Source organism: Manis pentadactyla, chromosome 5 (genome assembly GCF_030020395.1).
Source record: "Manis pentadactyla isolate mManPen7 chromosome 5, mManPen7.hap1, whole genome shotgun sequence".
Taxonomy (NCBI): domain Eukaryota; kingdom Metazoa; phylum Chordata; class Mammalia; order Pholidota; family Manidae; genus Manis; species Manis pentadactyla.
In genome coordinates, this window is record NC_080023.1 from 95690723 (window position 1) to 95717000 (window position 26278).

Genomic DNA, 26278 nt, shown 5'->3' on the forward strand with positions numbered 1-26278 from the left:
GCTTGACAATAAGTGCTAAGAAATACATTCTTGACCAGGAATTTGCTGAGTTTGATAGCCCTCATGTATAAAAACATCATATGTTTTGAAAATAGTATTATCTAAGACTAAAGATTTTTTTTTAGTGCAAAATGGTTTTTGAAATAAAGAAAATGAATATTAGTGATGGTTTAATGGCAATTTTTGAAAGTAGTCAAAAGTAGTTTGAGTATACATCATCATGAATTTATTACAAATGATTAAAATAATTTAGAACCCTGCTTAGCACCAAGCAAAATCCAGTTAAAAAAATGCTTAGTATTTTTGAAGCACAAAGGCTCTCTAGAAATGCATTACTGAATATTATTTGTGCCTTTAATGAGTCATCAACATTTAAGAGTATAAGCTTTTATTGTTAGTGTTTTAAAAGTCAGCTATATGTAAAGTTGATAGAGTGAATGTACATATTAGATATATCCATTAGTCACTTTTCAGTAAATTGAATATGTGTGCACATCTGAATGTTTATTTAAATATAAAACAAGAGGAAAATGTTTAAGCTTACTTTTGTAATAAAATACTAATATTTGGATTTTAGCAAGTTAAAAAAATTACTTGTCATTTTTGTCCCCTTCCTCCTTAATGCCTCTCATTCTTCCCCCCAGAAGACAGACAAAACGCTGACTGTGACAATACTTTTTAAAATATCAAGAGTCTCAGACACCTGGGGTTTGATAAGTATTTGGTAGTATTAGAAATAGGTCAAAGGCTAAACCTCTTCTGTCCATATTATCATTCCCAGCCTGTTCCCTTTTCAATAGTAAGCTAAGAGAATAACCCTAATTTAATGTTCCTATTCCCTGGATGAAGTGCTACAGTCCTTTTCCCCCAAAATTAGATGCTGCTTTTTTGTGACTTTGATGGACACATGCCAAGAATTCAGGGCTGGGAAATGAGTAGAATAAGAAAAGCAGGTTTTTGCCTTTTAAAAATGTTTTGAAAACGTTATTACAGGGAGCTTTACAAATTTAGAAAGTTGTTTTGAAAAAGAGAAGAGAATTGTGGAGAATACGTAGTTGAGAAAAAACTAAGAGATAATGCAGGATCATTAAAAAAAGTGAGTGAAGTGAGTCTGTGATTTAAAATAAGTGAAATAAAATAATAATGGGTGAGGATCAGGAGCATAATTTTGGTAACAAGTGGGACCCGTCCGTGCAGGGTCTAGTTAAGGACAAGGAACAGCAGCAACAGCTGGACTAGGTGCACACAGTAGTTGGGTGATGGTAGAAAATGGCCCCAGGAAGTGATAATCCAAACAGACCAAGAGGGTCTAATGTGCACGGCGGTGCTGCAGCAGACAGGTAAAGCGTGGAGACAGAAATAAGGAAGGAGAGAATCTTGTGATATTTAGTAGAATGATGGGCTGTTGGTAATAGGCAAATCCTTCAGTAAGTAGCACTTCTGAAACCCTAGGCATTTTACTAACCCAGGCTGGAATTAAATTTTGACACCAAAGCATAAACCCAGTTATCTGAACTGAGATGGAACAGTAAACTGGTCTTGCATTTTGGAGAAAAGGAAAGGAATTCTTTAATTCCTTCATGCCCCAGGGCAGGATTAGCAGAATTTGGAAGTGAATATCAAGTGGCCTCTGCTGTGGGGATGGGAAGCTCAAAGAAACTGGACCAGGCAAAACCTTATCCATGTTAAGCCTATGAAGTGACAGAGGCTAGGCATATGAAAGAGAGTGTTGAAAGTAACAAACAGTTTTAGTGATACAACAGGAAGATGGGATGTTGAAAGGATTAGATATATGTGGAATACATTAATCAGAAATTGATTCAAGATTTTTAAGACTCATTTGTTTTAAGACTTACTATTGAGATTTTCAAACACACATGAAATAATTTTCCAGTTGCCTTTGATACTAGCATAAAGGTTCATTGGTGAAACAATTTTTTGTAAACATAATATTGTTCTAGGACCTGACATGCTTCAGAAACTCCACATCCAAATTGACTTGAACATTCTAGAATAATTCTGCCATCATTTTAGAAATTGTCTTACTCTAAACAAAAAGCCTGATCATATTGTATTACTCACATGTGTATAAGACTAGATCTGAATGCATGTTAGTATACAGTTTGAGACTGCATCAACAAATAATTTTTAAAATTAATTGTAAATATATTGAATCAAACCTAGAATGAAGTTGAGAAATCCTAGGTAGAGATCTGACAACTGGGAACCTGTAAGTATCTTCCTTGTGCTCAAATTTTATTTGCTTTGTTTCAATTTCAATTTTTATTATTAAACAAGCATGCATAGTATTTTAGCCTATAATCTGCATTAATGTCTTCTAGTTTAATATTATATTGTATGGCTTTGCTGAGAGGTTATTTCCTGTCTCTTCTGCAAACCAGAAAAACATCCACTAAACAAAAAAAGCATGTAGCAAGCATTAAAGTAGTCCTCCAAACCTTATGACAATATTTAGTTCCTCAAATAAGTACTTCAGAACAACTGGATTTAATCTTGCATCCAGCAGAGGGCTACCAAACTCCATCTATTTACACGTAAGAACAACTGTATAGTTTATTTTTCTGTTTTGTTTTGTGTGTGTGTGTGTGTGTGTGTGTGTGTGTTTTCCAAAGCAGAAAATTCTTTTCCTAAAATGAAGTTTTCCAGTATGTACAGGAGGTATCCCTGGAGCTGGTCTAATTGCAGAAGGGCCCTGGAGCTGCCTCTGCAGAAACCCAAGTGAGGTGTGGAGATAATCGAAACCCTCTGCTCCTATTTATCCAAAAATACTCTTCCAAATACAAAGTCAGCTTTTCTTCGGTAGAGTCGTAAATATTTTTCCCTCTGTAAAAATCCCAATGCTGATACTGCAGAAAAGGTATAAGTAGAATGATTTCCTAGCTACTGAAGTTCTTCATACTGAGTTTTGTCTTCAGTTATAATTCTAATTCCTACCCTGTGGTTATATGTCTTATCTGTTTTTGTTTTGTTTGGGACAGATGACATTTTGTCTCCAATCCTGTGAGTGAAAAGGCACTTATACTGATAAGTTTTCTTTATAGTATTTCATAGGTGTGTCAAACTAATGAACTGGTTAACTGTGTATTTCAGCATTTATTCTGGTAATGATACCAGTTATGTGCTTTACTAAATTTACTTTGGGGATTAATTACAGGAATGAAAAACTTTCCATCTCCCGCCGATTTATTACTTTGTCTTGGTAATCTGTTTGGAAAGGAACTGATTACAAAGCCTTCCATTTGGAACTATGCCTACTTGGTAGTCAAATGATAATTGTTATGTTTTTCCATTTAAAAAAAAAGCTTTTATAGGGTGCCTCTTTATTCTGATTGAGGCCTAATCTAAATCTTTGGTACTGAATTTATTTAAGTAGTATGACTATAAACAGATACTTTCATGGGGGGTTATAAATACTTTCTTAGGCACAAACATAGGCTATCTTAGTGCATTCAGGCTGCTATACAAAATACTACAGACAGTAGCTTATAAGCAACATAAATTTATTTCTCATAGTTCTGGAAATCCAAGATCAGGATGCCAACATGGTAAGGTGAGATGAGGACCCTCTTGCAAGTGACAGATTTCTTGTATCCTTGCCTGGAGGAAAGGAGATAAGGGACCACTCTGAGGTCTCTTTTAGAAGAACATTGATCTCATTCATGTCTCACCTCTCATCTGCTACTGCCATCCTATTTGGCATTAGTATTTCAACATGTGAATTTTGAGGGGACACAAACATTCAGACCATAGCACGTGTTCACTAATGCTCATTCCACAGTGTTGCAAGCTTTGTATTGGATCAGCATTTCTTCTCCACACACACTATTTCTGGGGATGAACCTATCTCATTTCCTATTTTCCCTGTGTTTCCGTTTTACAGGTCTACTTTTGTTCCTCTTCATGTTTTTATATCATATTTTTTCCCCTCAGAGTAATACTCATAGGAATTACTACCTAGTGAGCACCTACTAGGTGTTTTACACATGCTATTTCTCTTGGTTTTGTTATGTAGATATTATCCCCATTTATATGAAAGGAGATTGAAGACTATAAAGGCTAAGCAACATGTCCAAATTTATAGAGCCCGAGTTGGAATGGAAACCCAAACTCAAGACTCTTCACCACAAAATAAACTCTAATTTTATAACATTTTCAAAATTGTGTTGTTTGATCAGTTAATAAATAAAAGATGGTTAAAGTGGATAATAAACAATGACCCATACAACAAAATATTTTATTTACTTGAAACATATATATGTTGAAATTCTTTCACCAGTGATTTGATATAGGATCATGACATTTTGTTTCAGAATGTTTTGGGTTAAGAATTTTCTGCCATTTGGGGTTTTGCCTTGTCTTTCTTGAGTGAATAATACCTACTTACAGGTATTATCTCCTCTGTATTTTTCAGTTGGTGCCTTTTAATTGGAGTCAAAACTTAAAGACAATGGATAAACAATGTGATTGTAGAATTTCTAGATGTTTCCAAAGCTTCCTCCCAAACTTTTATATTTGTTTCGGCTATACCTATAATTCAACAGCACTATTTGTTAGGGATTCATCTTTACCAAGTCCTTTCAAAGCATTCATATTAATTTTCATAAGCAGTTGTTTTGTATTCATATTTAATTGGATAATATAAGATTTATTTAAATTATAATTGCAATAACAAGCACAACTGGGATAAAAAGGTTGGTAATAAACATAACTGGTTCTTAGTAAGCATAAACTTTACTGGTTGGAGAAGAATGTACATATAGCATAAAATGGCTAGAAAGTTATGATATCTGTAACTTTAATATCTGGTAGACATCAGCCAGTAGTCATAGAAGGAATGGAGACATTTGTTAGGTAAAGTTTTGTTAGAGAGCTTCTACTCAATGCCTTTTAAGAAATGAGGGGAGAAAGAAAACTAATTCGCTCTCTGTGAAGACATTGAAAGATAAGTATATCACAGGACTTGAAATAATAAAAACTCCACATGTTTTTATTTTACGAAGCTAGTTGTGTTGATATTACTAAAGTTTGTACCTAAATCATGAAGGTTTGGTTTTCATATAAAATTTCTAACTTGTGAAAATGTTCTACTGTTTCAGTCATATCTTATTTATCTTTTAGATTTTGGTGACATTTTTGAATTCTCAAATGCTTCAGGAGGCAGTTCTCTGTTAAAATTTGTATTGTTATCAAAACTTTTGATTAAGAAAAAAGTATAGTGTTCTAAAATCCTATAGTACATGTTGTTTCTACATATTGTTTCATTCGGTGCTTATAATGCTCATTTATCTCACATTTGTTATTATCTGCTCTTATACATATTAGTGTAGCTTGGTGGAGAGAGAGAGAAAACAAATGAAATAAATCCAAGCCCAGAATGGTCATATTAGTTAACTTCCCTACTGCATGATACTACTTTGGGGAACTGGAACTGGTGTTTTTGTTTTAAAATTCATCCCTTTTGTGTCAATGTTTTGTTCATAGTTCAGTTATTTGAAGTCTTTTTAAGTCTGTTTCTCTACTCTGTTGTTTCTGCTGTGTGTTTGGTTGTCTTTGATTACATGCTGGTCACTGTACTTGGAAAATTATTTATACAGATAGTTTGAGGCCAAGGATGAAGGCAACTCTTTCAGAGAAGATAAATACTTACTTCTGCCAGGCTTTGTGGTCAAAAATGATTTGAAGAGCACCCTAAACCAAGTTCAAGGCTGGAGTATTGTTGAAATTCCTGCAGGAAAACCCAGGTTGTAAATCTGCTAGAGGCCTGGTTATTTATTATCCTACCCTTAGCCTAAGAGTGTAAGTGTTTGAGGTCTCACATGATTGTGTGGAGGCCCCGCATTAGGCTTTTCACCTTGTGTAGACTTTGGCCTTTGATTTCTGCCCTCTTGCTCATAAAGTTTTCAGAATGAAAATTTAAATTTTCTAGGTGAATACCCTGAGTAAACAAGCCATTTCTCTGTTTGTTTATCTCCCAGTAGTTCCATTTTCCTTCAGTTTTTGCCTGGAAATTCCTTATTATCGTGTCAGCTGTTCATTGCTTTTCAGAGGAAGTTATATTTTATCCACCATTCCCAGTTTGTTTCAGTGGGAGTGCTGGTCTGAATGCCCTGACTCCTGTTAACTAGGAACTCACGCTATGTATGTAGCTGCTTAGTATTTTTTGGTGATTGATGTGATTAGAAGTGATGTAAACACCATGTCCCAGAAAAGTCTTGCCCATGCTTTACCTTTGAAATTGTGGTTTCCAAAAAAAACATTAAGTTATACTTTGGTTTCCATATTTATGGACTATGACTTTGCATGAGTAGGTACAAAATGAAAAGTGCCAGTCATGCCTAAAGCAAGAAACATTGATTGCCTAGCGACAGATTTTATTTATAGGTCAATTAAACAAAGGTTGCAATAAAAAGAGTATCTTAGGTCTTTTGGTGAAGAAATGAAAATGGTTTATGGAAACTCTACATCAGTGTGTGCATGTAGGGGGAGACAGTTAACTAAATGTGGTTGCATCCAGAAGCAGTAATAATCCAGATGTTTACACTTGCAGACAAATTCCCAACTACCCATGGATATAGCAGCTATAGTTTGTAGCCCTTTGATTTCTGGTAACAACAGTGCAGCCACAAGGGGATTGTTTTTTGAATGGTTGTGTTATTGAGACAACATATTTCATAGGTCTTTTATATATACTCTGGTATCCACAGCACAGAAACACTACGAGGTATAGAATTGGTTGCTGGAATTGTAAACATGTTTATATCCACGTTTTAATGATAAGGGCATTGGGTTGGAAAACCGCAGATATGAGACATCTCTCATTGGTTTGCTGTTCAGTCTTTGGCAGATTTGCATATACTGTAGATTACACTTTCCCATCTTTCTACTGCTGCTTTTGAAAATAATGAGATATTTTTCCTAATCATTTACTGGCCAGATATACTAGTAAGAGGGCTATGATTCATGATTTGTAAAAAGTATAGAATAGCCCATTCAAATCCATCTTTACTGACTTTTAAGACTTAAATTTATATGTAAACATAAATTATTTCATAAAAATTTTAAGACATTGCTCAAATTTGGAGTCACATAAAGAATAAAAATGAAAAATAGCTTTGTTTCAATCAAGAAAAATTAATCTTTTCCTTTTGTACATAGTCTAATTAAGACATATTCTATCAAACTATCCCCATAGCACTTCTATTTGACATTTTGTAATGTAAAACTTTCAAGTATTGATAAAATTTCTCTCTTACCAGTAAAGTTGTTCTCTTGGAGATTTTAAAGCTACTAACACTTAATTCCTGAGTAAAAATATAATTCCTAAAATAAAAATAAAAATTCCTTTATGGATAAAAGGCACACAAAGTGTCTTCAGGGATCTTTAGGACTAACAGGCTGGAGATTGCATTTTCACATTTTAACCACAATTTAATGCTTTTCATTTGACCAAAGTAAAAGGGCTAAGAAACACACGAAGAGTTTCTTTATGAAAAGGTGTTACACATTTAAAAGGGAAGTTACATGTGTTTTAAAACACAACAGTGAATCATCAGTAAGGTTATTAGAACTTAACCCCAGTGTTTCATCCCTAATAGGATATGGGGCTTTCTTATCCACGATCAGTATGTTTTTTTCAGAATAAAAGTCCATTTATGAGAAGACTGCGGCCCCACAAAGACATTTGAAGATATTTAGTAATAGTTTGAAACTTGAAACTGAGCATTTGAAGATTGTTAGGCAGCTTTCTGTTCAAGACCTGAATATTAGTAGTGATAGTCATCGTAGATTGTAGTGAGGGACTGAGATGTTTCAGGAAATCTTAAAACAGCTCACTTACAATGGTTGAATTTTCATTTCTGTGAGTACAGAGACTGTCTTCTCACTGCTGGATCCCCAGTGCCCCCTGACTGGGGCAGATTAGGCCCTCCAGAACTGTACTCGAGAAAAAGATGAGGCCAGAGATAGAAGTTGTGCAGTCATGAGATGAGGACACTGAGAAAGTTTTTATTTTAAAGAGTACTTAAAAAGGCACATTTTAGGGTGAATTCCTAGACTTTCAATCTAAGATAACACGTTGTAAATTCAAAGGAAGAAACTTCAGCATTGTGGGGCTTTCCTGATTCCTGTGAATTTATTTATTTTTCTGTCAAAGTGAGCACAGAGAAACTAAGTTTGATTAAGAAGCCTCAGCAAAGGAGTTTTCTGACAGAATAGATTTTCACAGTGAGCAAATCCAGCCCGTTTACGCAGGCCAACTCCAGTTTACAGAAGCTAGGCTAATTAATGCAGTTCATCTGTATCCATGTAAGTTAGCACTTTGGGAATGAATGAATGGAGTCGGGGCTGGCGGTCAGGGGACACAGGAACAGATAGACTGTGTCTCTCTTTGCTTTCTGAACTGTGGCTTTTTAATTTTCCTTTCTCTCTGTGCCCTTCCCTTCCCTCTGCCCCTCTCTTGTAGGTTGGGCCGCTGCTGGTAAGGCCCTGACCACCCTCACTGTCATCACAGGGCCCAGGTTTGTGGTGACAAAATGCTTTCAATGACTCACACTTTGTGTGACTTTTTCTTCTTTATGTAAAGGGGTCTTCAGAGGGAAGCTTTAAACTCCTTGTCTGCTTACTATTGTTACTAGCACGGAAGTTTTTGTGAAACATGAGAAATGCTATGGGCTTGTTTCAGAGGCTGGAGGGTGGGGATCTGGAGTCTGCTTCTGGGTCTCCATTCAAAACTATGGAAACTGAGGAGCTGAGGTGCCCGTGCTTCTACTCCTCAGGCAGAGAAGTAGAAGGAAGATACTATTTGGGTATTCTAATTTCAACCAAATCATCTCCTTACAGAAACTATTATCAACTGAAAGTAGGATCTATTTTATTTTTAGCAAGCTCTGCTTTATTAATTTTTATGTTATCAAATTGACTTTTGGATTTGGCTTCAGATAAAACACATTGGGGATGATGTATCAGTGAAGGCACTCATTCAGTTTGTGTTATATTGCCCGACCATTCATTGGTCTCCGAACACACGGATTCTCACATATGGATAAACACCATTAAACTGGAGTGGAATGAACTCCTGGCTCACAGCTCAAGTGAGCAGAACCTTCTTTTTCTTTTTTCTGACTAGGTGATGTTTTAACTGTCTTTGTAGTGCATCTGCTTCTTTTCCCACTTACCACCCACACTCCATTTTGGTAGAGTGACAATATATGCTGTTTAATTGCATAGCTGCTTTCTCCTGGGTGAGGCTATGGAAAGAAAAGGGGGATTAAGTTGCATATGGCTAGCGCAGTAGTTATTGAACGATGCTCTGACTGATGCCTGGTGCCTGAGAAGGATTTTCTTTGGATTCTGATCAATGGAGTGCTGGACACCTAGGACAGCAAATCTCCATTTTCTCTTCTGTCTTTAAATTGAAGTATGTCCTCTCTGAAGGGCAGTCTATGCTGGCTCTCAAGTTTAAATGTAAACAACAGTGTGTTCCTTACTTTGAAGGCAGACACAGCTTATTCCATTGATAGCCAAGATGCTTTGAGGAAGGAAGCAGCTTTTGTTACAAGTTCAAAATTCAGCCAGCATTGTATCTCTGCTGGACGCTTGATGGGAAGACTCCTTTAATGCGGTGCATGCATCATTTAAATGGCCGGGAGCTCCTGGGAGTGGAACCTGGTGCCCTGTCTGTGCAGAGGTCAGCAGGTGAGTTGTGCACTGCTCTGTTTCCTCAGAAAAATGACAGTGATTTTTTTTCCATTAAATAGAAATCATAGGAAAGTTTGAGCAACACAAATATACAAGAAGGAATGATTATAGAATCATTTCTCATGGCTATTTAATAAGCTGTAGAGAGATGGCGTTATCGCTGAGTAGGAATGTCTAATCTGCCTGGCGCTCCAAAAGGGATTATCTGTTGTTATCTATCACATGTGGGAGCAATATGTTCTATGATTGGGGAAAAGCTAAGTGAAAAATCACACACTAAAAAAAGACTTGTGATTAGTTTATTTTATGCAAAAATCTTCATACTAGTCTGAGATTTCCTGTTTTGTGATTTCAGTAGTAGAGCCCGGGATGGGGCGTTTTGAGTGGGTTCCTCCTCGCAAGGCGGACTGATTTAAGAGCGCTGCACCCCTGCCCTCCTGCCGTGGCAAACTGTCCTTGAAGGCTGTCTGGAACAAGTCATTTGCCTTCTAGTGGTGTCAACTGTAAGAACATAGTGACTTTTCTTTTCTGTGTTCCGTCTAAAGATATTAGAAAATATAAGCAAAGTAGTGCAATTGTTGTTACTGGTAATCACGGTGCTTTGTGAAGTTTATATGTTAGTCAAATTAACATCTAATATCTGATTCATTAGCTTTTCTTCATGAGACCAAGTGACAAAAAGAGATACCATGCTTTTTTTGTAGAAAAATTGAGGGAATCTTGGGGACTAAGACCAAGAACTTCCTTTTAAGTTATTAGATTGAAGCTTTTAAAAAGTGTAATTTTCCAGGCATTAAGAAAGAGAATAATAAAATTATCTTATATGAGCTCACAAGTAGGTCTGTTGAACTCATTAAAGGCTAATGAAATAAACAAACGTTATTTCCGACCACAGGAACTCCTCACTTCTCTAGCTGTGCTTGTAATTTTTCACCTTACTTTTGCGAAATCTACAGAGGGCAAAAGATATTGCGCCATAGTATGAAGAGTTTCTAAAGGGACCATGGGAAGCGCGTTGTCCCAGAAGCAGCCCCAGAGTCACCCGCACTGTCAGGGAAGCTGCCGGCCGGCCCTCTCAGAGCAGGTCGCCCGGGGCCGGAGGGCCAGAGGGCCTGGGCGCAGCACTGCGCAGTCAGTCCGCCTGGGGAGGAGGAACCCACTCAAAACGCCCCATTCCAGGCTCTACTACTCAAATCAGCAAACAGGAAATCTCAGACCAGTATGATTACTTTTAAAGAAAATACACAGGTCACAAGGCCTTTTTTAGTGTAGCAGCCTCATTTTGTTGGGGCGCATGTTATTAAGTTAAAAGGGCATACACAAATCAAGAAAGACTTGCTTGGTTGTAAACACTTAAGAGTATTCAGAAGACAAGAGAATGCCAGATGGTGTTAGGAACACAATGTGCTCCAGACTTGCTGCTTTCCCTGAACCACTTTTATTCCTAATAACTGGTTTGACACCCTCACAGCTGATTATCTTGAAGTACCTCAGAGGAGAAAAGGTTTAAATTAAGTTATATCAAGTGCCAGGTGATGACTCACCTGGTTCAGGAGGTATGTGAATCCTCCCCAAACCCACATTGTCTTTTCCCAGGAAGCCTATATGTCTTTGTGTGTTACTTTGTAAATATGTACAAGGTTTTCCAGATGAAGGACTTGATAAGAAGCTGATTTGTCTATTTTAGATGAATTCTCAGCTATGCAAGTCAGAGTTTTGCTCCCCATGCATGAGAAACTAAGTGCTGGCTGGACGTTAAGGGACCCCTGCACCGTCATGGCGCCAGCACAGTGCCGGCCCTCGCCCTGCGATCCTTCTCTTCAGGATCAGGCTAAGTGCTGCGTTCTTCTTGAGTTAACAAGTTGCATCCTCTGTCTTCTTTCATTTCATCTCCCTATTGGGTACATATACAGGAACATCCAGAAACATTAATCCTTCTTTACTTCATCACTTTCCTTAATGTTAATTTGATGTTCAACAAAAGCCTTTGGTAATTCATACTGAGGACCTATGTGCTGCTTAGAGTGATGGGGAGTGGTTGTAGGAGTTAGCAGCCTGCCGCCTCCCTTTCTCTGCTTCTGCCCTCCACTCCCGCTTTTAAGGGCTCTCTCTTTCTTCCGGGATACCCTGGGCGGAGCCCAGATGATGATGAGCGCTCACTGACAGCTCCTAATGCAGCCTCCCGTGGCTCTTGTAAACGACAGTGAGGACCGGGCTGCTCCCTGCCCTTCCCAGAGGCGCTCGCCCCTGTCTCGCTCTGGGAGCGACAAGTAACTCCAGCTGTGCTCATCTCCCCACACGGCAGCGTTGACTCCTCTCTTTAACAAATGAAACTCGGACAGGGAAGGGCTGAGAGATTTAAAAGGCAGGAATTCACGTCCTGTGCTGCAGCAGAGCAGCCGTAGCAACAGCGGCAGCCTCGGCAGCGAGTCGTTCAGAGAGACTGCACCATTTTCCTCTCACCCTGCAGAGGTGTGGCTGGAAACGGCAGTGCACTACCCACCCCCCAGCAGCTCCTCAGAGGTGGCCTCTTCCTGGCTCCAGTCGGAAGACACAGACTGTCTGGAGGAGTCCCCGAAGACTATTCCAGTCCTTGATGTGTGGCTAACGAAGGCTTTTTCAACTAGCAGGATGCTTGTCTGCACTTGTGGCCACCCAACTGCAGAAGAGCTTCAAGTCTAGTGCTCCGCCTTCCGGTGGGGCCCTTTCCGAGGGTGGGTGCGCACCTCTGCCCGCGTGCGCGCAGGTGCGAGCAGTTGGGGGCCTGCCCTGGGGCCTTGGCACGCTGTGCTCAATTACGGGTGCCGCAGCAAGATTATGACCCAGCTCGGGGGCGGAGGAGATCATTTTGTAAGTGCTCTGGCTGCCAGCCATTGCCCTGGTGGGGGAAATCCCATCTCCATCTAGCTCTAAAATCACCTGGGTTGCTGGGGACTGGAAACTGAACTGCAGCAACTACTTCTGCTGATTTCCTTTGCAAAATGGCTCACGCTGCAGCTTCTATTAAAAAAGTTCGAGAAGCTGAACTGGATGAAAAGGAAAAAAATCTTGAGAGAGAGAGAAAAAAACAACGGAAAATCCCCAGGGAACGGATGGAGCGGAAAAGAAAGGTATGGGGAGCCTCCGTTTAACCCTTTTCCCCTGTGACTCTGTGTCGACCCATCAGCCTCAGAACTGGCAACTTCATCCTCCCTTCCCTCCATCATTCCCCTGCACCATTTGCAAGCTCGGTATGCAGCCTATATAGCTCATTCCTAAATTTGCTGCATTGGGAGGAGATGTCAGAGCAGGGCAATTTTCTTTGCTTTAACCAAGCAAAGCAAAAATACCTCCACTTCATTTTTCTCTGTTCTTCTCAATTACCGTTATTCAGTCTCAAAGCCCGGTGCTTTATTCCTCCAAGTGCCTCTGAACACTTGTTATAGAAGAAGGAAGGGGTTGATTTATGGTTGGAGGGTTAAAGTATTTTCCTGGTCTTGTTCCTTATCTCTACTACTAGACCTTTATTTAGCACCAAGCCTTCTCACTGACTCTATGATCTGATGTGGATTTCTGGTTAAGAGTAAACCACAGGTTTTATTTACTCTTTTTTTTTTGCCTTCTGAAGGTTGTCACTATTCTATGTGAAACAGCACGAAGATACTGGTGCAGTGAACTGTGTCTCTGCACCTTTAAAATTTTAATTGTAATTACTTAATTTTTTGGTTTTCATCATTAATCTTACAATGCTGCTTCTCTGTCTATAACAATTAAATGAAACGACCAAGGTTAAATAATGGGACACAACCTTGGGTCCCATTCTTTTAAACTATAAAATTGTCTCTCTCTTTCTATCTTTAAAATATATTTTTTCTTTAAAGTCAAAATAATCCTACAATTTGGTGAAACTGAAATATTCATTTAGCCAGTGAGTTGTCCATAAGGAAAGATCTTTGTAAATGCTTTAATTAACAAAGTAGGTCACTGAATAATTTCAGAAGATGATAAATGGCATATTACATTTAGCAGTGCATAAAAAAATAGTGGTTTGTATACAAGCTGTTGTTGAACATAGCTCTGGGATTAGGGATGTATAGCACTGGGGATGTATAGCACTGGGGATCCATATGCTTAATAATCCATATGCTCAATGACTTTTTTTCCCTTCAATAATGGATATGTTTACCTTTTCACTTGGGGGACGTTATCTTTGCCTCATTTTTGTAAAGACACTTGAGTACCCACATGAAGTTGAGATCTTACTGTGCAGGGATTCATTACATTTCAGTTTTACTACTTATTCACCGCTAGTTAGATCAAATGACTGTTATCAGGCAACACAAATGAAAGTAGCAGTATATTATAATTTCCCTTTTAGGGAAAACTTTAAATCTGCTTGTCTGATCTTTCAAAGGCCTTGTTTCAAGGATTCATTAATTCTTTTTTATAATATCAAAAGTATTATTGGCCTCTTTTGTGGGAGTTGGCTTCCTCCTTGACAGCTTCTGCAGTTGTCTTTGATTATCTAAGTGGAAACTTTACTGCATAAAGCATTTCCTCCTGTGATTATATCTTTTTTATTCCTTGTTCTCCCAAACACAGTGTATTATTTCTTGGCCAGGAGTACTTATTCAGCATTCAGTCATGACCTCATGACTTGTTTAGCTAGAATACCATGCATACACCTGGAAAATCTTTTGGCCTCACTCTGGTTTGTTTCTGTATCTAGTTTGATTTCTTTCCCCGTTTTTCTGTAATTCATTGAAATTGAAAAACTACATGATTAAAATAGGAAAGTGCCAACAGATATTAAGAACTTCAGTTGCTTGGATGCCACATCACTTTAGCTGGAATCCACACGGTGGGCAAAATCATCGGGTAATAATGTAGTCATATGGTGGGTCATCTGATCTTCACATTTAGATAATATTAAACCAGACCAGGAGAAATAGAGATAATAAGGCATAGGTACTATTTGTTCTTCTTTTAAATACATACCGATTGATCTGGTTCCCTTTCCTACTTCAGACGTGTGTGACATTACATAGGTATTTATGCAGCACAACAAATACTAAAAGAGTGGCTGGTTTTTCACCTGCATCAGATTTATTTTCTAAATACATTTACCACCATCACCACCACTCCCCACTACCCCCTCCAACCCCTGCCACACACACACACACACACACACACACACACACACACACACACACACACAGCCACTTGAGCCAATTGTAAAATATGGTTTGAGAGAAGAAAATTTTGCCTCATTATTATTCCTTAAGGATATAGGATAGTAAGTAGTTCATAAAGAAATGAAAAAAGATGGTAGCCTATTAGTGGCCCTCTGGAACGTCATCTCCAGAAAGTAATCTGGAAATTATTGTACTTTATTTGCTGATGCTGTTTTATAACTATAAAGTAATACGTCCGTCCGTTGTAGAGATGACAGACTGTATGGTTTACAAATGTATTTGTACAGTGTCTTGCAAATGAAGCTGTTTGTTTACAGAATTCAGAGATCTGCCCCAATGCAGATACAAACCAACTATGGAGTTTGAACAAATATGTAAGCTGATTTTGAAAAGATTTTATTGACATAAAAATTATTGGCAGCTTCATATTTGGTTTTTATTTTAATGTTTTTTTGTAAACTTGCTGTTAACCAGAAGTATCTTACATTATTATTTTATAATGCATACATTTTAAATAAAATTAAATTATTTGTAAACTTGAAACACATTGCATGCTTGGCTATAAGTCCTGTACCAGGTTGTCAGTGGTGTAGCTTTTTAAAATGGCTCTATTTGCATACTAGAGGACCTAATTTCAACTTCATTAGAAGCAGAATTTATCTTAGAATAAAAATGTTCAGGTTTTTTAAATCTATAATCTGCATTGGTAATATTTAAATACAGTATGTACCAAGTGTATATTGTATATGTTTCATACTGTGGTAGAGCTAGAATAAAACTAAGGTTTAAGCAAAGGGACCATAATTAAGATTAGCCAAAACAGACTGATTTAACATTTATTTACTCAAGAGTATATTGATATTCTAGCTTTTCTCAGGGATAAGAGGATATTCTTGTTCTAATTATTAACTTACATTAACTTAAGTCATTTCTTTATATGTCCAGTTTTTAACACTAGTATCTGAGAATTTTAGACTTGAGAAAGATGCCAAAAGGAATGATTTCTCACAAACTTGTAAGACTTAGTTCTAGAAAGAGATTTCGAGTATAATACTCTTTCCACAACCACATATTATTTCTCAACTGCACTCTTTTTAATTTGGAAAAGTAACAAAGAATCAGCAAAAAAACCCCAAAACAATCCCATCCTTGAAAGTAAGCATCTATTTAAATGATCTTCCTCATTTAAAGTTGCGATTACCAGTTATTTTCAAATAAATAGGTATGTTCTCCATTTCTAGCCTGAACAAATTGTTCTCCAACACATCATAATGTCAACAACACTCATTGGAATTATATGATGTAATAGGCAATTTATAACATTAGTTCTTAGCATCATAATGCCTAAGAAATTCTTATTATTATTGTAATTTGTACTATTAAAAATGCCAGGGTTCATATTTCCTGTAAAAGAAAAATTTATGATAAATAATATTTATTGAGTACCAATGTGGCCCGTATCTGGCACTTTATACATGTTGTACTGTTTATTCTGAATGACAGTCCTATACATTAGGTATTCTCTCCATTTCATAAACAAGGAAACTGAGACTCAGAGTTATGGAACTCAATCATATATGCAACTAATATGTGGCAGGGCTTGGATTTGAACCCAGGCTTCAGATTTCATTGAGGGAAAAAAAAGGGTAATAGGATTTCTTGGTCTTGAACCTACACTGAATGTAGAGCTTAAGTAAATTGTTTTATCTGCCAGGGTGACAGTATCTTCACCTCTGAAATACCTTCCTAAAATTGAAAGCAACTTAGTTACTATGAGAATAAATAACATATTTGAGAGGGAACTATATAAGTTTAAGGTTAATACTGTCATTGTACTTAAATATTTCATTAGATTTCTTGGAAAACCAACTATCAGAAATCAACATTTGTTCCTTTAGTATAGCAATTGCTGTCAATGATAAACTGAAAAATTTTCATTCTTTCTTACAATTTTATTAGGAATTAAAAATGTATTTGCATATTTACATTTATTAAACTGACACCAAAAAGTGACTTTTGCATGGGATTAAGTAGAAAATAAAAGCAAACTTTTTTCCAAGTTGTTTTCGTTGAATTTTATAGAAAAGGGTTTGATCAGTTCTTCGCTTTTGCTTTTTATTTACATAATTATTATCTTGGAGGGAACAAGAGTTTTTATTTCTAGGATAACCTTTGAGGGACTCCCCCCACCATATTCTCCTTGTCCACATGGTTATTAAATTGATGACAGTGAGAATACTTATAGAGTGTATATCATGGAATTACCACCAAGTTGCAAGGGGACATAAAGAGATAACTTTTAAAAGTTATCATATTAGTGTATTTTGTTAAAATGGAAGAACATTTATTTGCAAGTGTGGGGAGGAATGTATTCTGTAGCTTTTGCATTGTGTTATAAGAATGAGTTTTAAATAAACATCAAATATAATGGCTGGCTATGCCTGCCTCCCCTGGTGTTCTGTGGGTGACCGTGTTGTGTAGAAGAGGGGACAGGCCAGTCATCCCTCCTGCCTTTGAGTCTCATGCTTAGGCACTCAGCAGCCTTATTTCAAAGGGAAGCCCAACTCTGAGAATAGCAACATTTAGCCAAGAGCACAAAGATTTCTAGGCATCAAACTAAGTACAATGTGATTAAAAATACAAATCATAACAGAATAGTATGGTCCAATATAATGCATTCTAGAACTCTTCAAATATGGAAAATTCCAATAACATTTTTTAAGACATATCACATTGTCTTTGTATATCTTCCTATGAACCATTCATCAGTATGTCAGTACTTCCAGAAACCGCACTAAGGATAGGGTAGATGGCTGATGTGATGAGCTTTATATGGATGGTTGCTCTTATGTCCTACTGTCCACTTATGAGTGAAAACTTGAAAGTTTTGTTGATTTGCTGTCCCTTTTGAGTCTAGGTAAATATATCCAGGCAAATCTATGTACATGTGTAGGCTTCTATTTTTTTAAATCCATTTTCTTCCTCTTTAACATTCTATCTCCTTTTCTTAGTTCAATTCACAAACCCTTTCTTGGCTAGAACAATTATCTTTATATAAGTGACTTGCACGATTAATGACACTCTTTGCCAGCATTGACAGTCTGAGTTTTTATTAGTTGTTAATTATAAAGAACCTCTTTCAACTATTGAGTGGGTGACTAAGTACTAGCTTAGGATTACGGCTGTCAAATTTGTTGCGCTGTGGCAAAAATAGTCCCAATTATATGGCTTGAGATAAGTTTTTAAGAAGACTGTTAAAATCCTAATATAAAAAAAGCTACTACTCTGAGGGAATTTAATTTATTTTTGGAATATAAAATCATTAGACACAACCCAGTGTAATATTTCCCTTTTTTTGTTCTATTAATTTGATTTCATATAAATGTTTTAATCTTCAAAAAATCAGAATCAGTAGTTGTCCTTTATTATCAACCTTTTATTAATTACATTGTTAGTCACTTGGGAAAAAGTAATGATATTTACAGTATATTTTGACATCATAAAGAATACTTGTGGAAGTATTGTAGGGCTCTGGAAATACAAGGAAGTTAAGAATTCTACTTATACCATATTTAATGATTTTTTTGTGTTTATATTTTTTCATTTGTCACCATTTTTCATTTGTATTTCTCAAAATAATTCCTCCTTCACAAAGAACACTTCTCAGTGACTGAGACACCACATATTAAAATAAAGAATAGTACAAAGAAGGCAATCCCCACATTTTGGAATTCTATATAAATTGGTAGTGGAATCTTCAGCTATTTGAATGTGACCCTTTTGCTCCAAAGGTGACTTGTGATTTTGAATGTATAGTGTGGAAAATCTCATCAGAGGCATCTGGCTCCATCCCATTCCTAATAAATGAGTCTTATGGGGGAGACTAGGAGGGAAAGGAGACCATAATCTATGTATTTTTAAAGCTCTCTCGTGATACCAACTAGAACTGGAAACCATTGTAATAAATATTTCTAGCCCCTCAGCAAACCTACTCTAGTTCATCTTTGTATTTGTAGCAATAACAGATTTACATATAATGATCAATATAACTCTAAATTGCCATTGAGAAAAATTTTCCACGTGTAGGTAGGAAACACTGGCAACTTTTTGAGAGTTTAATGAGACTAATTGGTCTATATAATAACTAATTAATTCTGAGCATGGAGAGCAGGAAACCAGTGTTTAAGAGGTAAGTTGTAAGGCTTCAGGGTCTGCAATATGACTATCTCTGCCCTAATTGAATCATCTTCAGAAATGGGGCTTGTGAGTTCTACATAACTAAGCTCAGAATGGATCCAGGAGTTATCTAAACTAAGGTTTTGAAGGAAAGCCACTAAAATGTGATTTAAAAGTTAGGTCTTAAACAGATCGTGCTGTTTTGAATAAAGTCAAGTAAATGGCCTGGGGATTTAATTGGTAACTTAGCAGCCTTAGAGATCCCGAACCTTTAGAAATGCTGGCACTTCTGAAACTTCTAACACAAATCAACAACGTTTTTTTGTTCTTGTACTTGACTTTGATAGATTTTTCCATATCTCTTCTAAGTTATACAAAATGGTATGAACGTAGGGGAAGAGGAAGAAGGGTTAAGCAACTCAGATGAATTATCTTCTGAAATTCTTCAGATATTTCCTTCTAATATTTCTAACTCACCAACTTCTTATAGTGCAAGGATTTTTTGTCGCTGGGTTGGTTGGTTGGTTATGTTCTTGTTTTTCGCAGGAACATTTTCCCAGCTGTTCTCTCACTCTCTTCCTTCATCCTGATTTACTGCATCTGCCCAGGTAGCCAGAAAGGGGGTCCCTACCAGGCTGTACAGATTTCTGGAATGGACCTTCTAACATGTTCAGTGGGAGTTACTCCTTGTATTTTTCCTTGCTTCATTAGTAGTTTGCCGTTTTTCTTTCCCATTAGAGCTTCACTGTAATCCAACCCAGTCTTTTTCTAGAGACATCCCTTTATTGTATATCATTACTATGCTTCTTATATCATGGGAAACACCTCAATAGAAAACAATACTTGTAGTATTAAGATAAATATCAGGGGAGCAACAATAATGATAAATATATCAATCTCATCTTTATTTGGTAGAAGTGTTATGTCACATTAATAACTTCATGTTAACATATATCTTGGCTTTAATATATTTTTCAGAGACATGTTAATGATGAGTTTTAACTCACATGCTTATAGCTTGTCTATTAAAAAAAGGCTAAAATTAAAACTGCCGGTGACCTCTCTTTGTCTATCTGTACGTGAGTAATAATGTTTTTTTTGGATGTCTATTTTTCAGGGAGTTATTTAATCTGTAGGTTAAATTTAAAAAATATTAACAGTGCAAACAGAACTCTAAGGATATATTTTAAATTTTTTATTAAAATAGAGATCAAATATTACTTTTGCATTTGAAACCAAGTTTAGCTGCCAACTTTTTTTTTAAAATTTTATTTTGGTATCATTAATCTACAATTACAGAAAGAACATTATGTTTACTAGGTTCCCCCCTTCACCAAGTCCCCCCAACATACCCCTTCACAGTCACTGTCCATCTGCGTAGTAAGATGCTGTAAAATCACTACTTGTCTTCTCTGTGTTGCGCAGCCCTCCCCGTGTCCCCCACGCACTATACATGCTAATCGTAATGCCCTCTTTCTTCTTCCCCACCCTTATCCCTCCCTTCCCACCCATCCTCCCCAGTCCCTTACCCTTTGGTAACTGTTAGTCAATTCTTGGGTTCTGTGCTTCTGCTGCTGTTTTGTTCCTTCAGTTTTCCTTTGTTCTTATACTCCACATATGAGTGAAATCATTTGGTACTTGTCCTTCTCTGCTTGCTGCCAACTTTTTCGAGACATTCTGCACAATTGAGAGTGGATGTGAGGTCTAAGGTTTTAAAGAACAAGGCAATGTACCAGAAAGCTGTTTATTAATTTAATAACTGACATTTACATAAATTATCAGTTACTTCTAAAGCTCCATAAAAGCAAATCAGGAAGCCTCTGTTTAATTCTGTCTACTAAATGTGGCATTGGGTAGACAGTTGATCTGAACTTCTTTACTCACCTATAAAATGTTAAGGATCTATGAACCGTTATAATTCTTTCTGTTTTTGTATGATTTTGCACCATTTTTAATGTTGCTTCTCCTCATTTTTATAAGTGCTTGAGATAGTTCAGAGGAATTTCCCAGTTTTTCTTCATTCAATAGGGATTTTTTTGAGCTAACACTATGTCCCAGACTCTGTGCCTTCATCCAGGGAGCTCTCAGACCACCTGGGGTGATAGGTACTTTCACAAATAACAAGAATAAAATGTTATGTGGGCCATTAAATTGGGTTGGTGATTGTCTGTTTTCATATATATGATGCAAGGTTTTATTATCTGACAAAATAAGTAATGGAAGGAAATAGTTCCTGTTGTGGTACTTGAAATTTTCTGGAGGTGGTTCAGGCAGGATAAACAGAAAATGAAGTAATCCTCTGGAACTGTGCAGTTGTTTTTATTTTCTATTTCAGATAGTGACTTTAAGTCAGTTTGCAGAAATGAGCTTATGTGGTTCTCTTATTTTCTATTAGATCTTCTGTGTATTGACAGTACCACAACTTATAAACCCACAGAGAAATACAGTAATGCTGTTGTTAATCATTTTATAACGATCCATGGCAGTAATGGTAGCAGCCTTTGACCTGCAAGGTGCTAAGATGAACAAGAGCTGATAGCAGTTACACCTCAGCAGTTCTCAAACCATTCTGCTGCTTACTTAGCTCAGTGAAAATAAGACATCCCCTAACTCCTCCTCGGGTAGACATATAAACTTGCTCCTTATTTTCAGTTCCTGCTTCAAATTGGGCCAGCATGCTTAATTTAACCAGGTCACATCCCAAAACAACTGAGACCAATAAGTATAAGTGGAACCAGTTACCTGGAAACAATAACTGCTTTGAAGACAGAGGTCACTTAGGAAAGGGCGAGCTTTGATTCAGGTGGTCACCTACAAAACATGGGGATTCACTGTGGGCTCTGAGGGATGGGAGGCAAAGCCTGGGTGTGGGTGGGGGAGAAAAAGACATCTGTGAAAGTACAAGTTGTTGTTAATGCGGAAAAGGCAGGTGAGGAAGACCAACTGGCAGATGCCAATTCTCTGGCTATAAACTTCGTCAAAGCCTATCAGGGGCTTTGTATAGAACATAAACATTCAGACTCAGCCATGTAATACAAGAGGCAGTGTTTTAGAACTTCTGTGTTTTGCACTAGAAAACAGCTCTGGAAAAATGAAAGAAGAATTTGTAATAAGCTAATATGATAATTTTTTTGGTATTGAAGGAAGCTTGATAACTGAAATGTATGCCTCTTTAATCACTGCATTTGGCTTTCACACAGGAGCCTTCTGAATTATGTATTCTATTATAAATCATATAAGAGCTTATAAAACAATTTAATCATTCTAATAATCTTTAAAATTCTATAAAACTCAATTAAAAAACTCAGATATTTATGCTTTCTAGTTTTAATTACATTTTCCACTTAGGGTCAACCTAAGTGGATTGTATTTGTTCACTTCTCTTCTTCCTTATGTTGGATTAAAAAAAAATCTTTCTTCATTTCCATCAATCATTCTTTCATTTCCATTGTGAGTTCAGATGTATATGATACATATAATGTAATTCAGGATATTTCACTTCCTTGGATTGAATAATTATTAAATGAATAACCACTATGGGCTAAATTTTAATGAAGGAGTGGTAAAGATGTTCTTGGTTGAGTTAAAAAAATATTTTCTCTCAAGCAACTTTTCTTCCAGACAGGTATTTATTTAAGGTTAATGTCAAGAGGACAGTGCTAGATTAGGTGTAAAAGCTTTTTATTTTTATTGATCTGGGCCTTGGAAGGATAGTTAAGGTTGGCTTAGGTGGAGAGAGTATTTGAGAGGACAGACATAGGCAGTGATGACCAGCCTGGCATGACATGACCAGAGTGATAGGGCTGGGTAGGAGCTGGTGGATAGTTGGAAATAAAGTTGGCTGCAGAGGAGAACCTTAGAGCAAGGAAGAGCTCACTGCACTCAGTGAAGCCAAAAATCAGAAACTCTGGAAGGTTCTGTGATGATATTAAATTATGGGGAAGAAGTGGAGCTAGTGAGGTCACCCAGGAGACTGAAGTAATCTAACACAGATGAACAGAGCTTGGACTGGAAGAGCTGCATAGGAAAATCAGTGGGGAGGGAAACAGAATGGATATCAGCACTCAGATGAGAATAGGAAAAAAAGAGAGGGGTGAATAAAAATGACTTTAAGGTTGTACATTTCAATGCTATTAAAAAACGGTGGTGTCCAGAGAAGACAAGTAGTGACTCTATAACGTTTTCCTATGCTGATGGACAGTGACTGTAATGGGGTATATGTGGGGGACTTGATAATGGGGGGGGAATGTAGTAACCACAATGTTGCACATGTGAAACCTGAGCATAAGACTGTATATCAGTGATACTTAATAAAAAAAAATGGTGGTGTCACTGAAAGAAATCAGACATTTTAAGTGCAGTTCAGGGGGAATACAAAAACACATTACTTTATATATGGTGAATTTGAAATAGTGGCAAGGTGATGTCTCTCTTACATAAATACGGAGACTTGCCACGTAAAAGACAACATTATTTGTCTTTCTGTTTCAGAATATGGAAGACATATGAAATATAGAGTTGGAATCCTGCTAGGCTCCAACACATTTTAGTGATTTGATCCGCAGCTTTGGTTTTCTTTTCTGTAAATCTGGGTTAATAATGATAAGCTCTCATAATTAACTATATATGTGTACATAAAACAGAGTAGTTGTAAAGACTGAAATGAAACCATGTTTTTGAAAACATTATGCACATGATAATATTAGTTAGTATATCACCTTTTTTTCATGTGGGAGGAGACAAGAAAATATATTCAAAGGATTAAAAATGTCCCTGAAGTTATCAGTGTGAACTCATTGTTTTATACACACGCAAACGCACACACTAAGAGAAATATATAGAGATGTGTGTTGTATGTGTATGCACATACATATATTTCCTAGGTCTGTTCACTGAACAGGGCTGGCAGCAATAGTGCTTCAGTAACAATGAACGTATGCAGCCCATACCTTTTCTTTTTTTCAAATTTTTTACATTGCTTTATTTTTTTATTGTATCATTGATATACAATCCTATATTGGTTTCAAGTATACAATACTGTGGTTAAACAGTTATGCATATTATTAAATCCTCACCCCTACTAGTGTAGTTACTGTCTGTCAACATAAGCAGATGTTATAGAAAGCCCAGATCTTTTCTAAATATCATTTTCCAATGGTTTCCAAAGGAACAAGAACTCCTTGGAAAAATGGCTAATTCAAGTGAGAAAGTGCTCAACAAATAATAGGGCATGTCAACCTGAAGGAGCTCCCAATGACCTACTGTAGAGGCATTTGAGCAACAAAATAAATAATAAAAGTAATGAATTATAACTCATAAATAAAATAAATACCCATGAGTCCATATTAAAAGAAATATAATTGAATAAGTGAATAAATAAGTAGGAAGAATTCCAATTAACAAATCCAGAAGAAATCATATAAATTATAACAAATATAAAATCACAAAGGTAACCAGCAATCTAGCCTGTTTGAACTGTAAAAATTTCTATCAGTGAATTGTTTTGAACTACAGAATTCAGTAAAAATTAACTGATTGTGTCTAAGTTGTCAGAGAATAATGTTTGCTCTCTCTTGGGCTCCCAGACACATTCAGGAAGTTAAATTTAATATGATATTTTTAATGATTTATTTTAAGGGTACAATGGGGGTAATAAATGCAAAACAGAATTCGAGTTTGTTTGAAATGTACTTCTGCAGTGTTTTACATAAATTAGTATTTAAAGAAATGGCACATGCAAAGAACTTCTGTATAGTATATTGAATGATATAACCAAAACTATCAGCACAGTATTTTGTTCACAATAGTTGTATTTTTCAAATACCTGAAGTTGGTCTTTATGAATCATGCCTCCCTTATACTGAATATTGCACTCTTAAAACAGATGGTATTGGCACCTATGCAAATCTTTTTTTCCATTTTAATTCTTGAATCCTTTTTGAGTAAAGTGATAATTAAAACTACTTTTTGTCTTTCTCGTGATGGTGGAAGTATTTTTATTTATTGGTGATACTAAATTTGTAATATATAAAATAACATTGGCAACTAATATTTGATGAGCACCTCTTAGCTTCCTGTAAGTGTGTAAAATTATAATTTTACTTGGTTTCAATTACTTGGATAACTGCCTTACTTCTCTGCTTCTTTGTTGAACTAAGACATACCTTGAATCTGTGCAGGAAACTGGGCAATATGTGGCTTCTCTTTTACTGGTGATGATGTAGCACTGAGTCGTCTTTTTTCCATGTTTGCCATGAGGATTAACTCTCTCTTTTAGTAACCATACTTGATTCTCTAATAGTTTTCATGATCAGACAGCTGCTTTTCATATACAGATAACACTCTCCCAATTAATGAATCACTCCCTGGTCTTCCCCAAAGTGCACTCTGTTTCTCCTTTTAGTTAAGTTTTACACCACATGGCCAAACTCAGTAAAATTTTTCTGTTTTCTTTCCTTTAATAATTCACTTACCTACCTCAGTCTAACTTGGTAAAATATTTAGATATGTAATGTTGATTTCACACTTGACACTAATTTCTTAGTTACAATCAAATGTATAATGGTATTGTAAGTGGAACATATATGTTCAACAACCTCCTGTAGAGCACTTGACCGGTGATCTGAGACCATACAAGTATTTCTCTTAATGCTTCTTGCATGTTCTCTGTGTAAATGGCTATATGATGTAGTGATAAATAACTATGTTTACCAAGGAGGACTTTAGATTCTTTACCTAAACATGCATGCTTCAGAGTTTTAATGCACAAAATGAGAACAGTGTCCTGCCTGGAACAGCGTGTGCCCTAGTCTCATGGGATTCACCAGCTTGCAGTGCCCATAATGACCACTGACATTCTTCGTGTACCACAGCACCTTTGCCTGACACACAGAAGATACCCCACCGATTCTAAACATGTAATTACTATTTGAGTATCCTAAACTAAAATTAGGGCAACTTATAAATTGTACCAACCAAAGACTATTGTTACAAAATCAAACAACCAGAGCTTTTAACATTTTGTGAACAGTGCTCCTCAATTGCATAGATTAACAAGGAAATTAAGACATTATGAAGGATGGGACAAAAAAATTTTCTTTTTTTCCACTTTTTTCTTTTTTTAAATTTTATTTTGGTATCATTAATATACAATTACATGAGCAAAGTTGTGCTTACTAGATTCCCCCCATATCAAGTCCCCACCACATACC

At 36.6% G+C, this 26278-nt stretch overlaps 1 protein-coding gene across 5 annotated transcripts in view; it reads left to right on the forward strand.

Moving 5' to 3' along the window:
• The window catches only part of ANK2 (ankyrin 2), a 323577-nt gene that overhangs the window by 52806 nt on the left and 244493 nt on the right, over positions 1–26278 (forward strand). The window contains exon 1 of one of the 5 annotated variants that reach the window (XM_057502550.1): positions 12113–12827. The exons of 3 other annotated variants lie outside the window; for them this stretch is intronic. In XM_057502550.1, the coding sequence (XP_057358533.1) occupies positions 12699–12827 (129 nt within the window). In that variant the 5' untranslated portion in view covers positions 12113–12698. Of the gene's footprint in view, positions 1–12112; positions 12828–26278 lie in introns of those variants that run through there. One more of the 5 variants, XM_057502563.1, reaches the window with a different exon arrangement.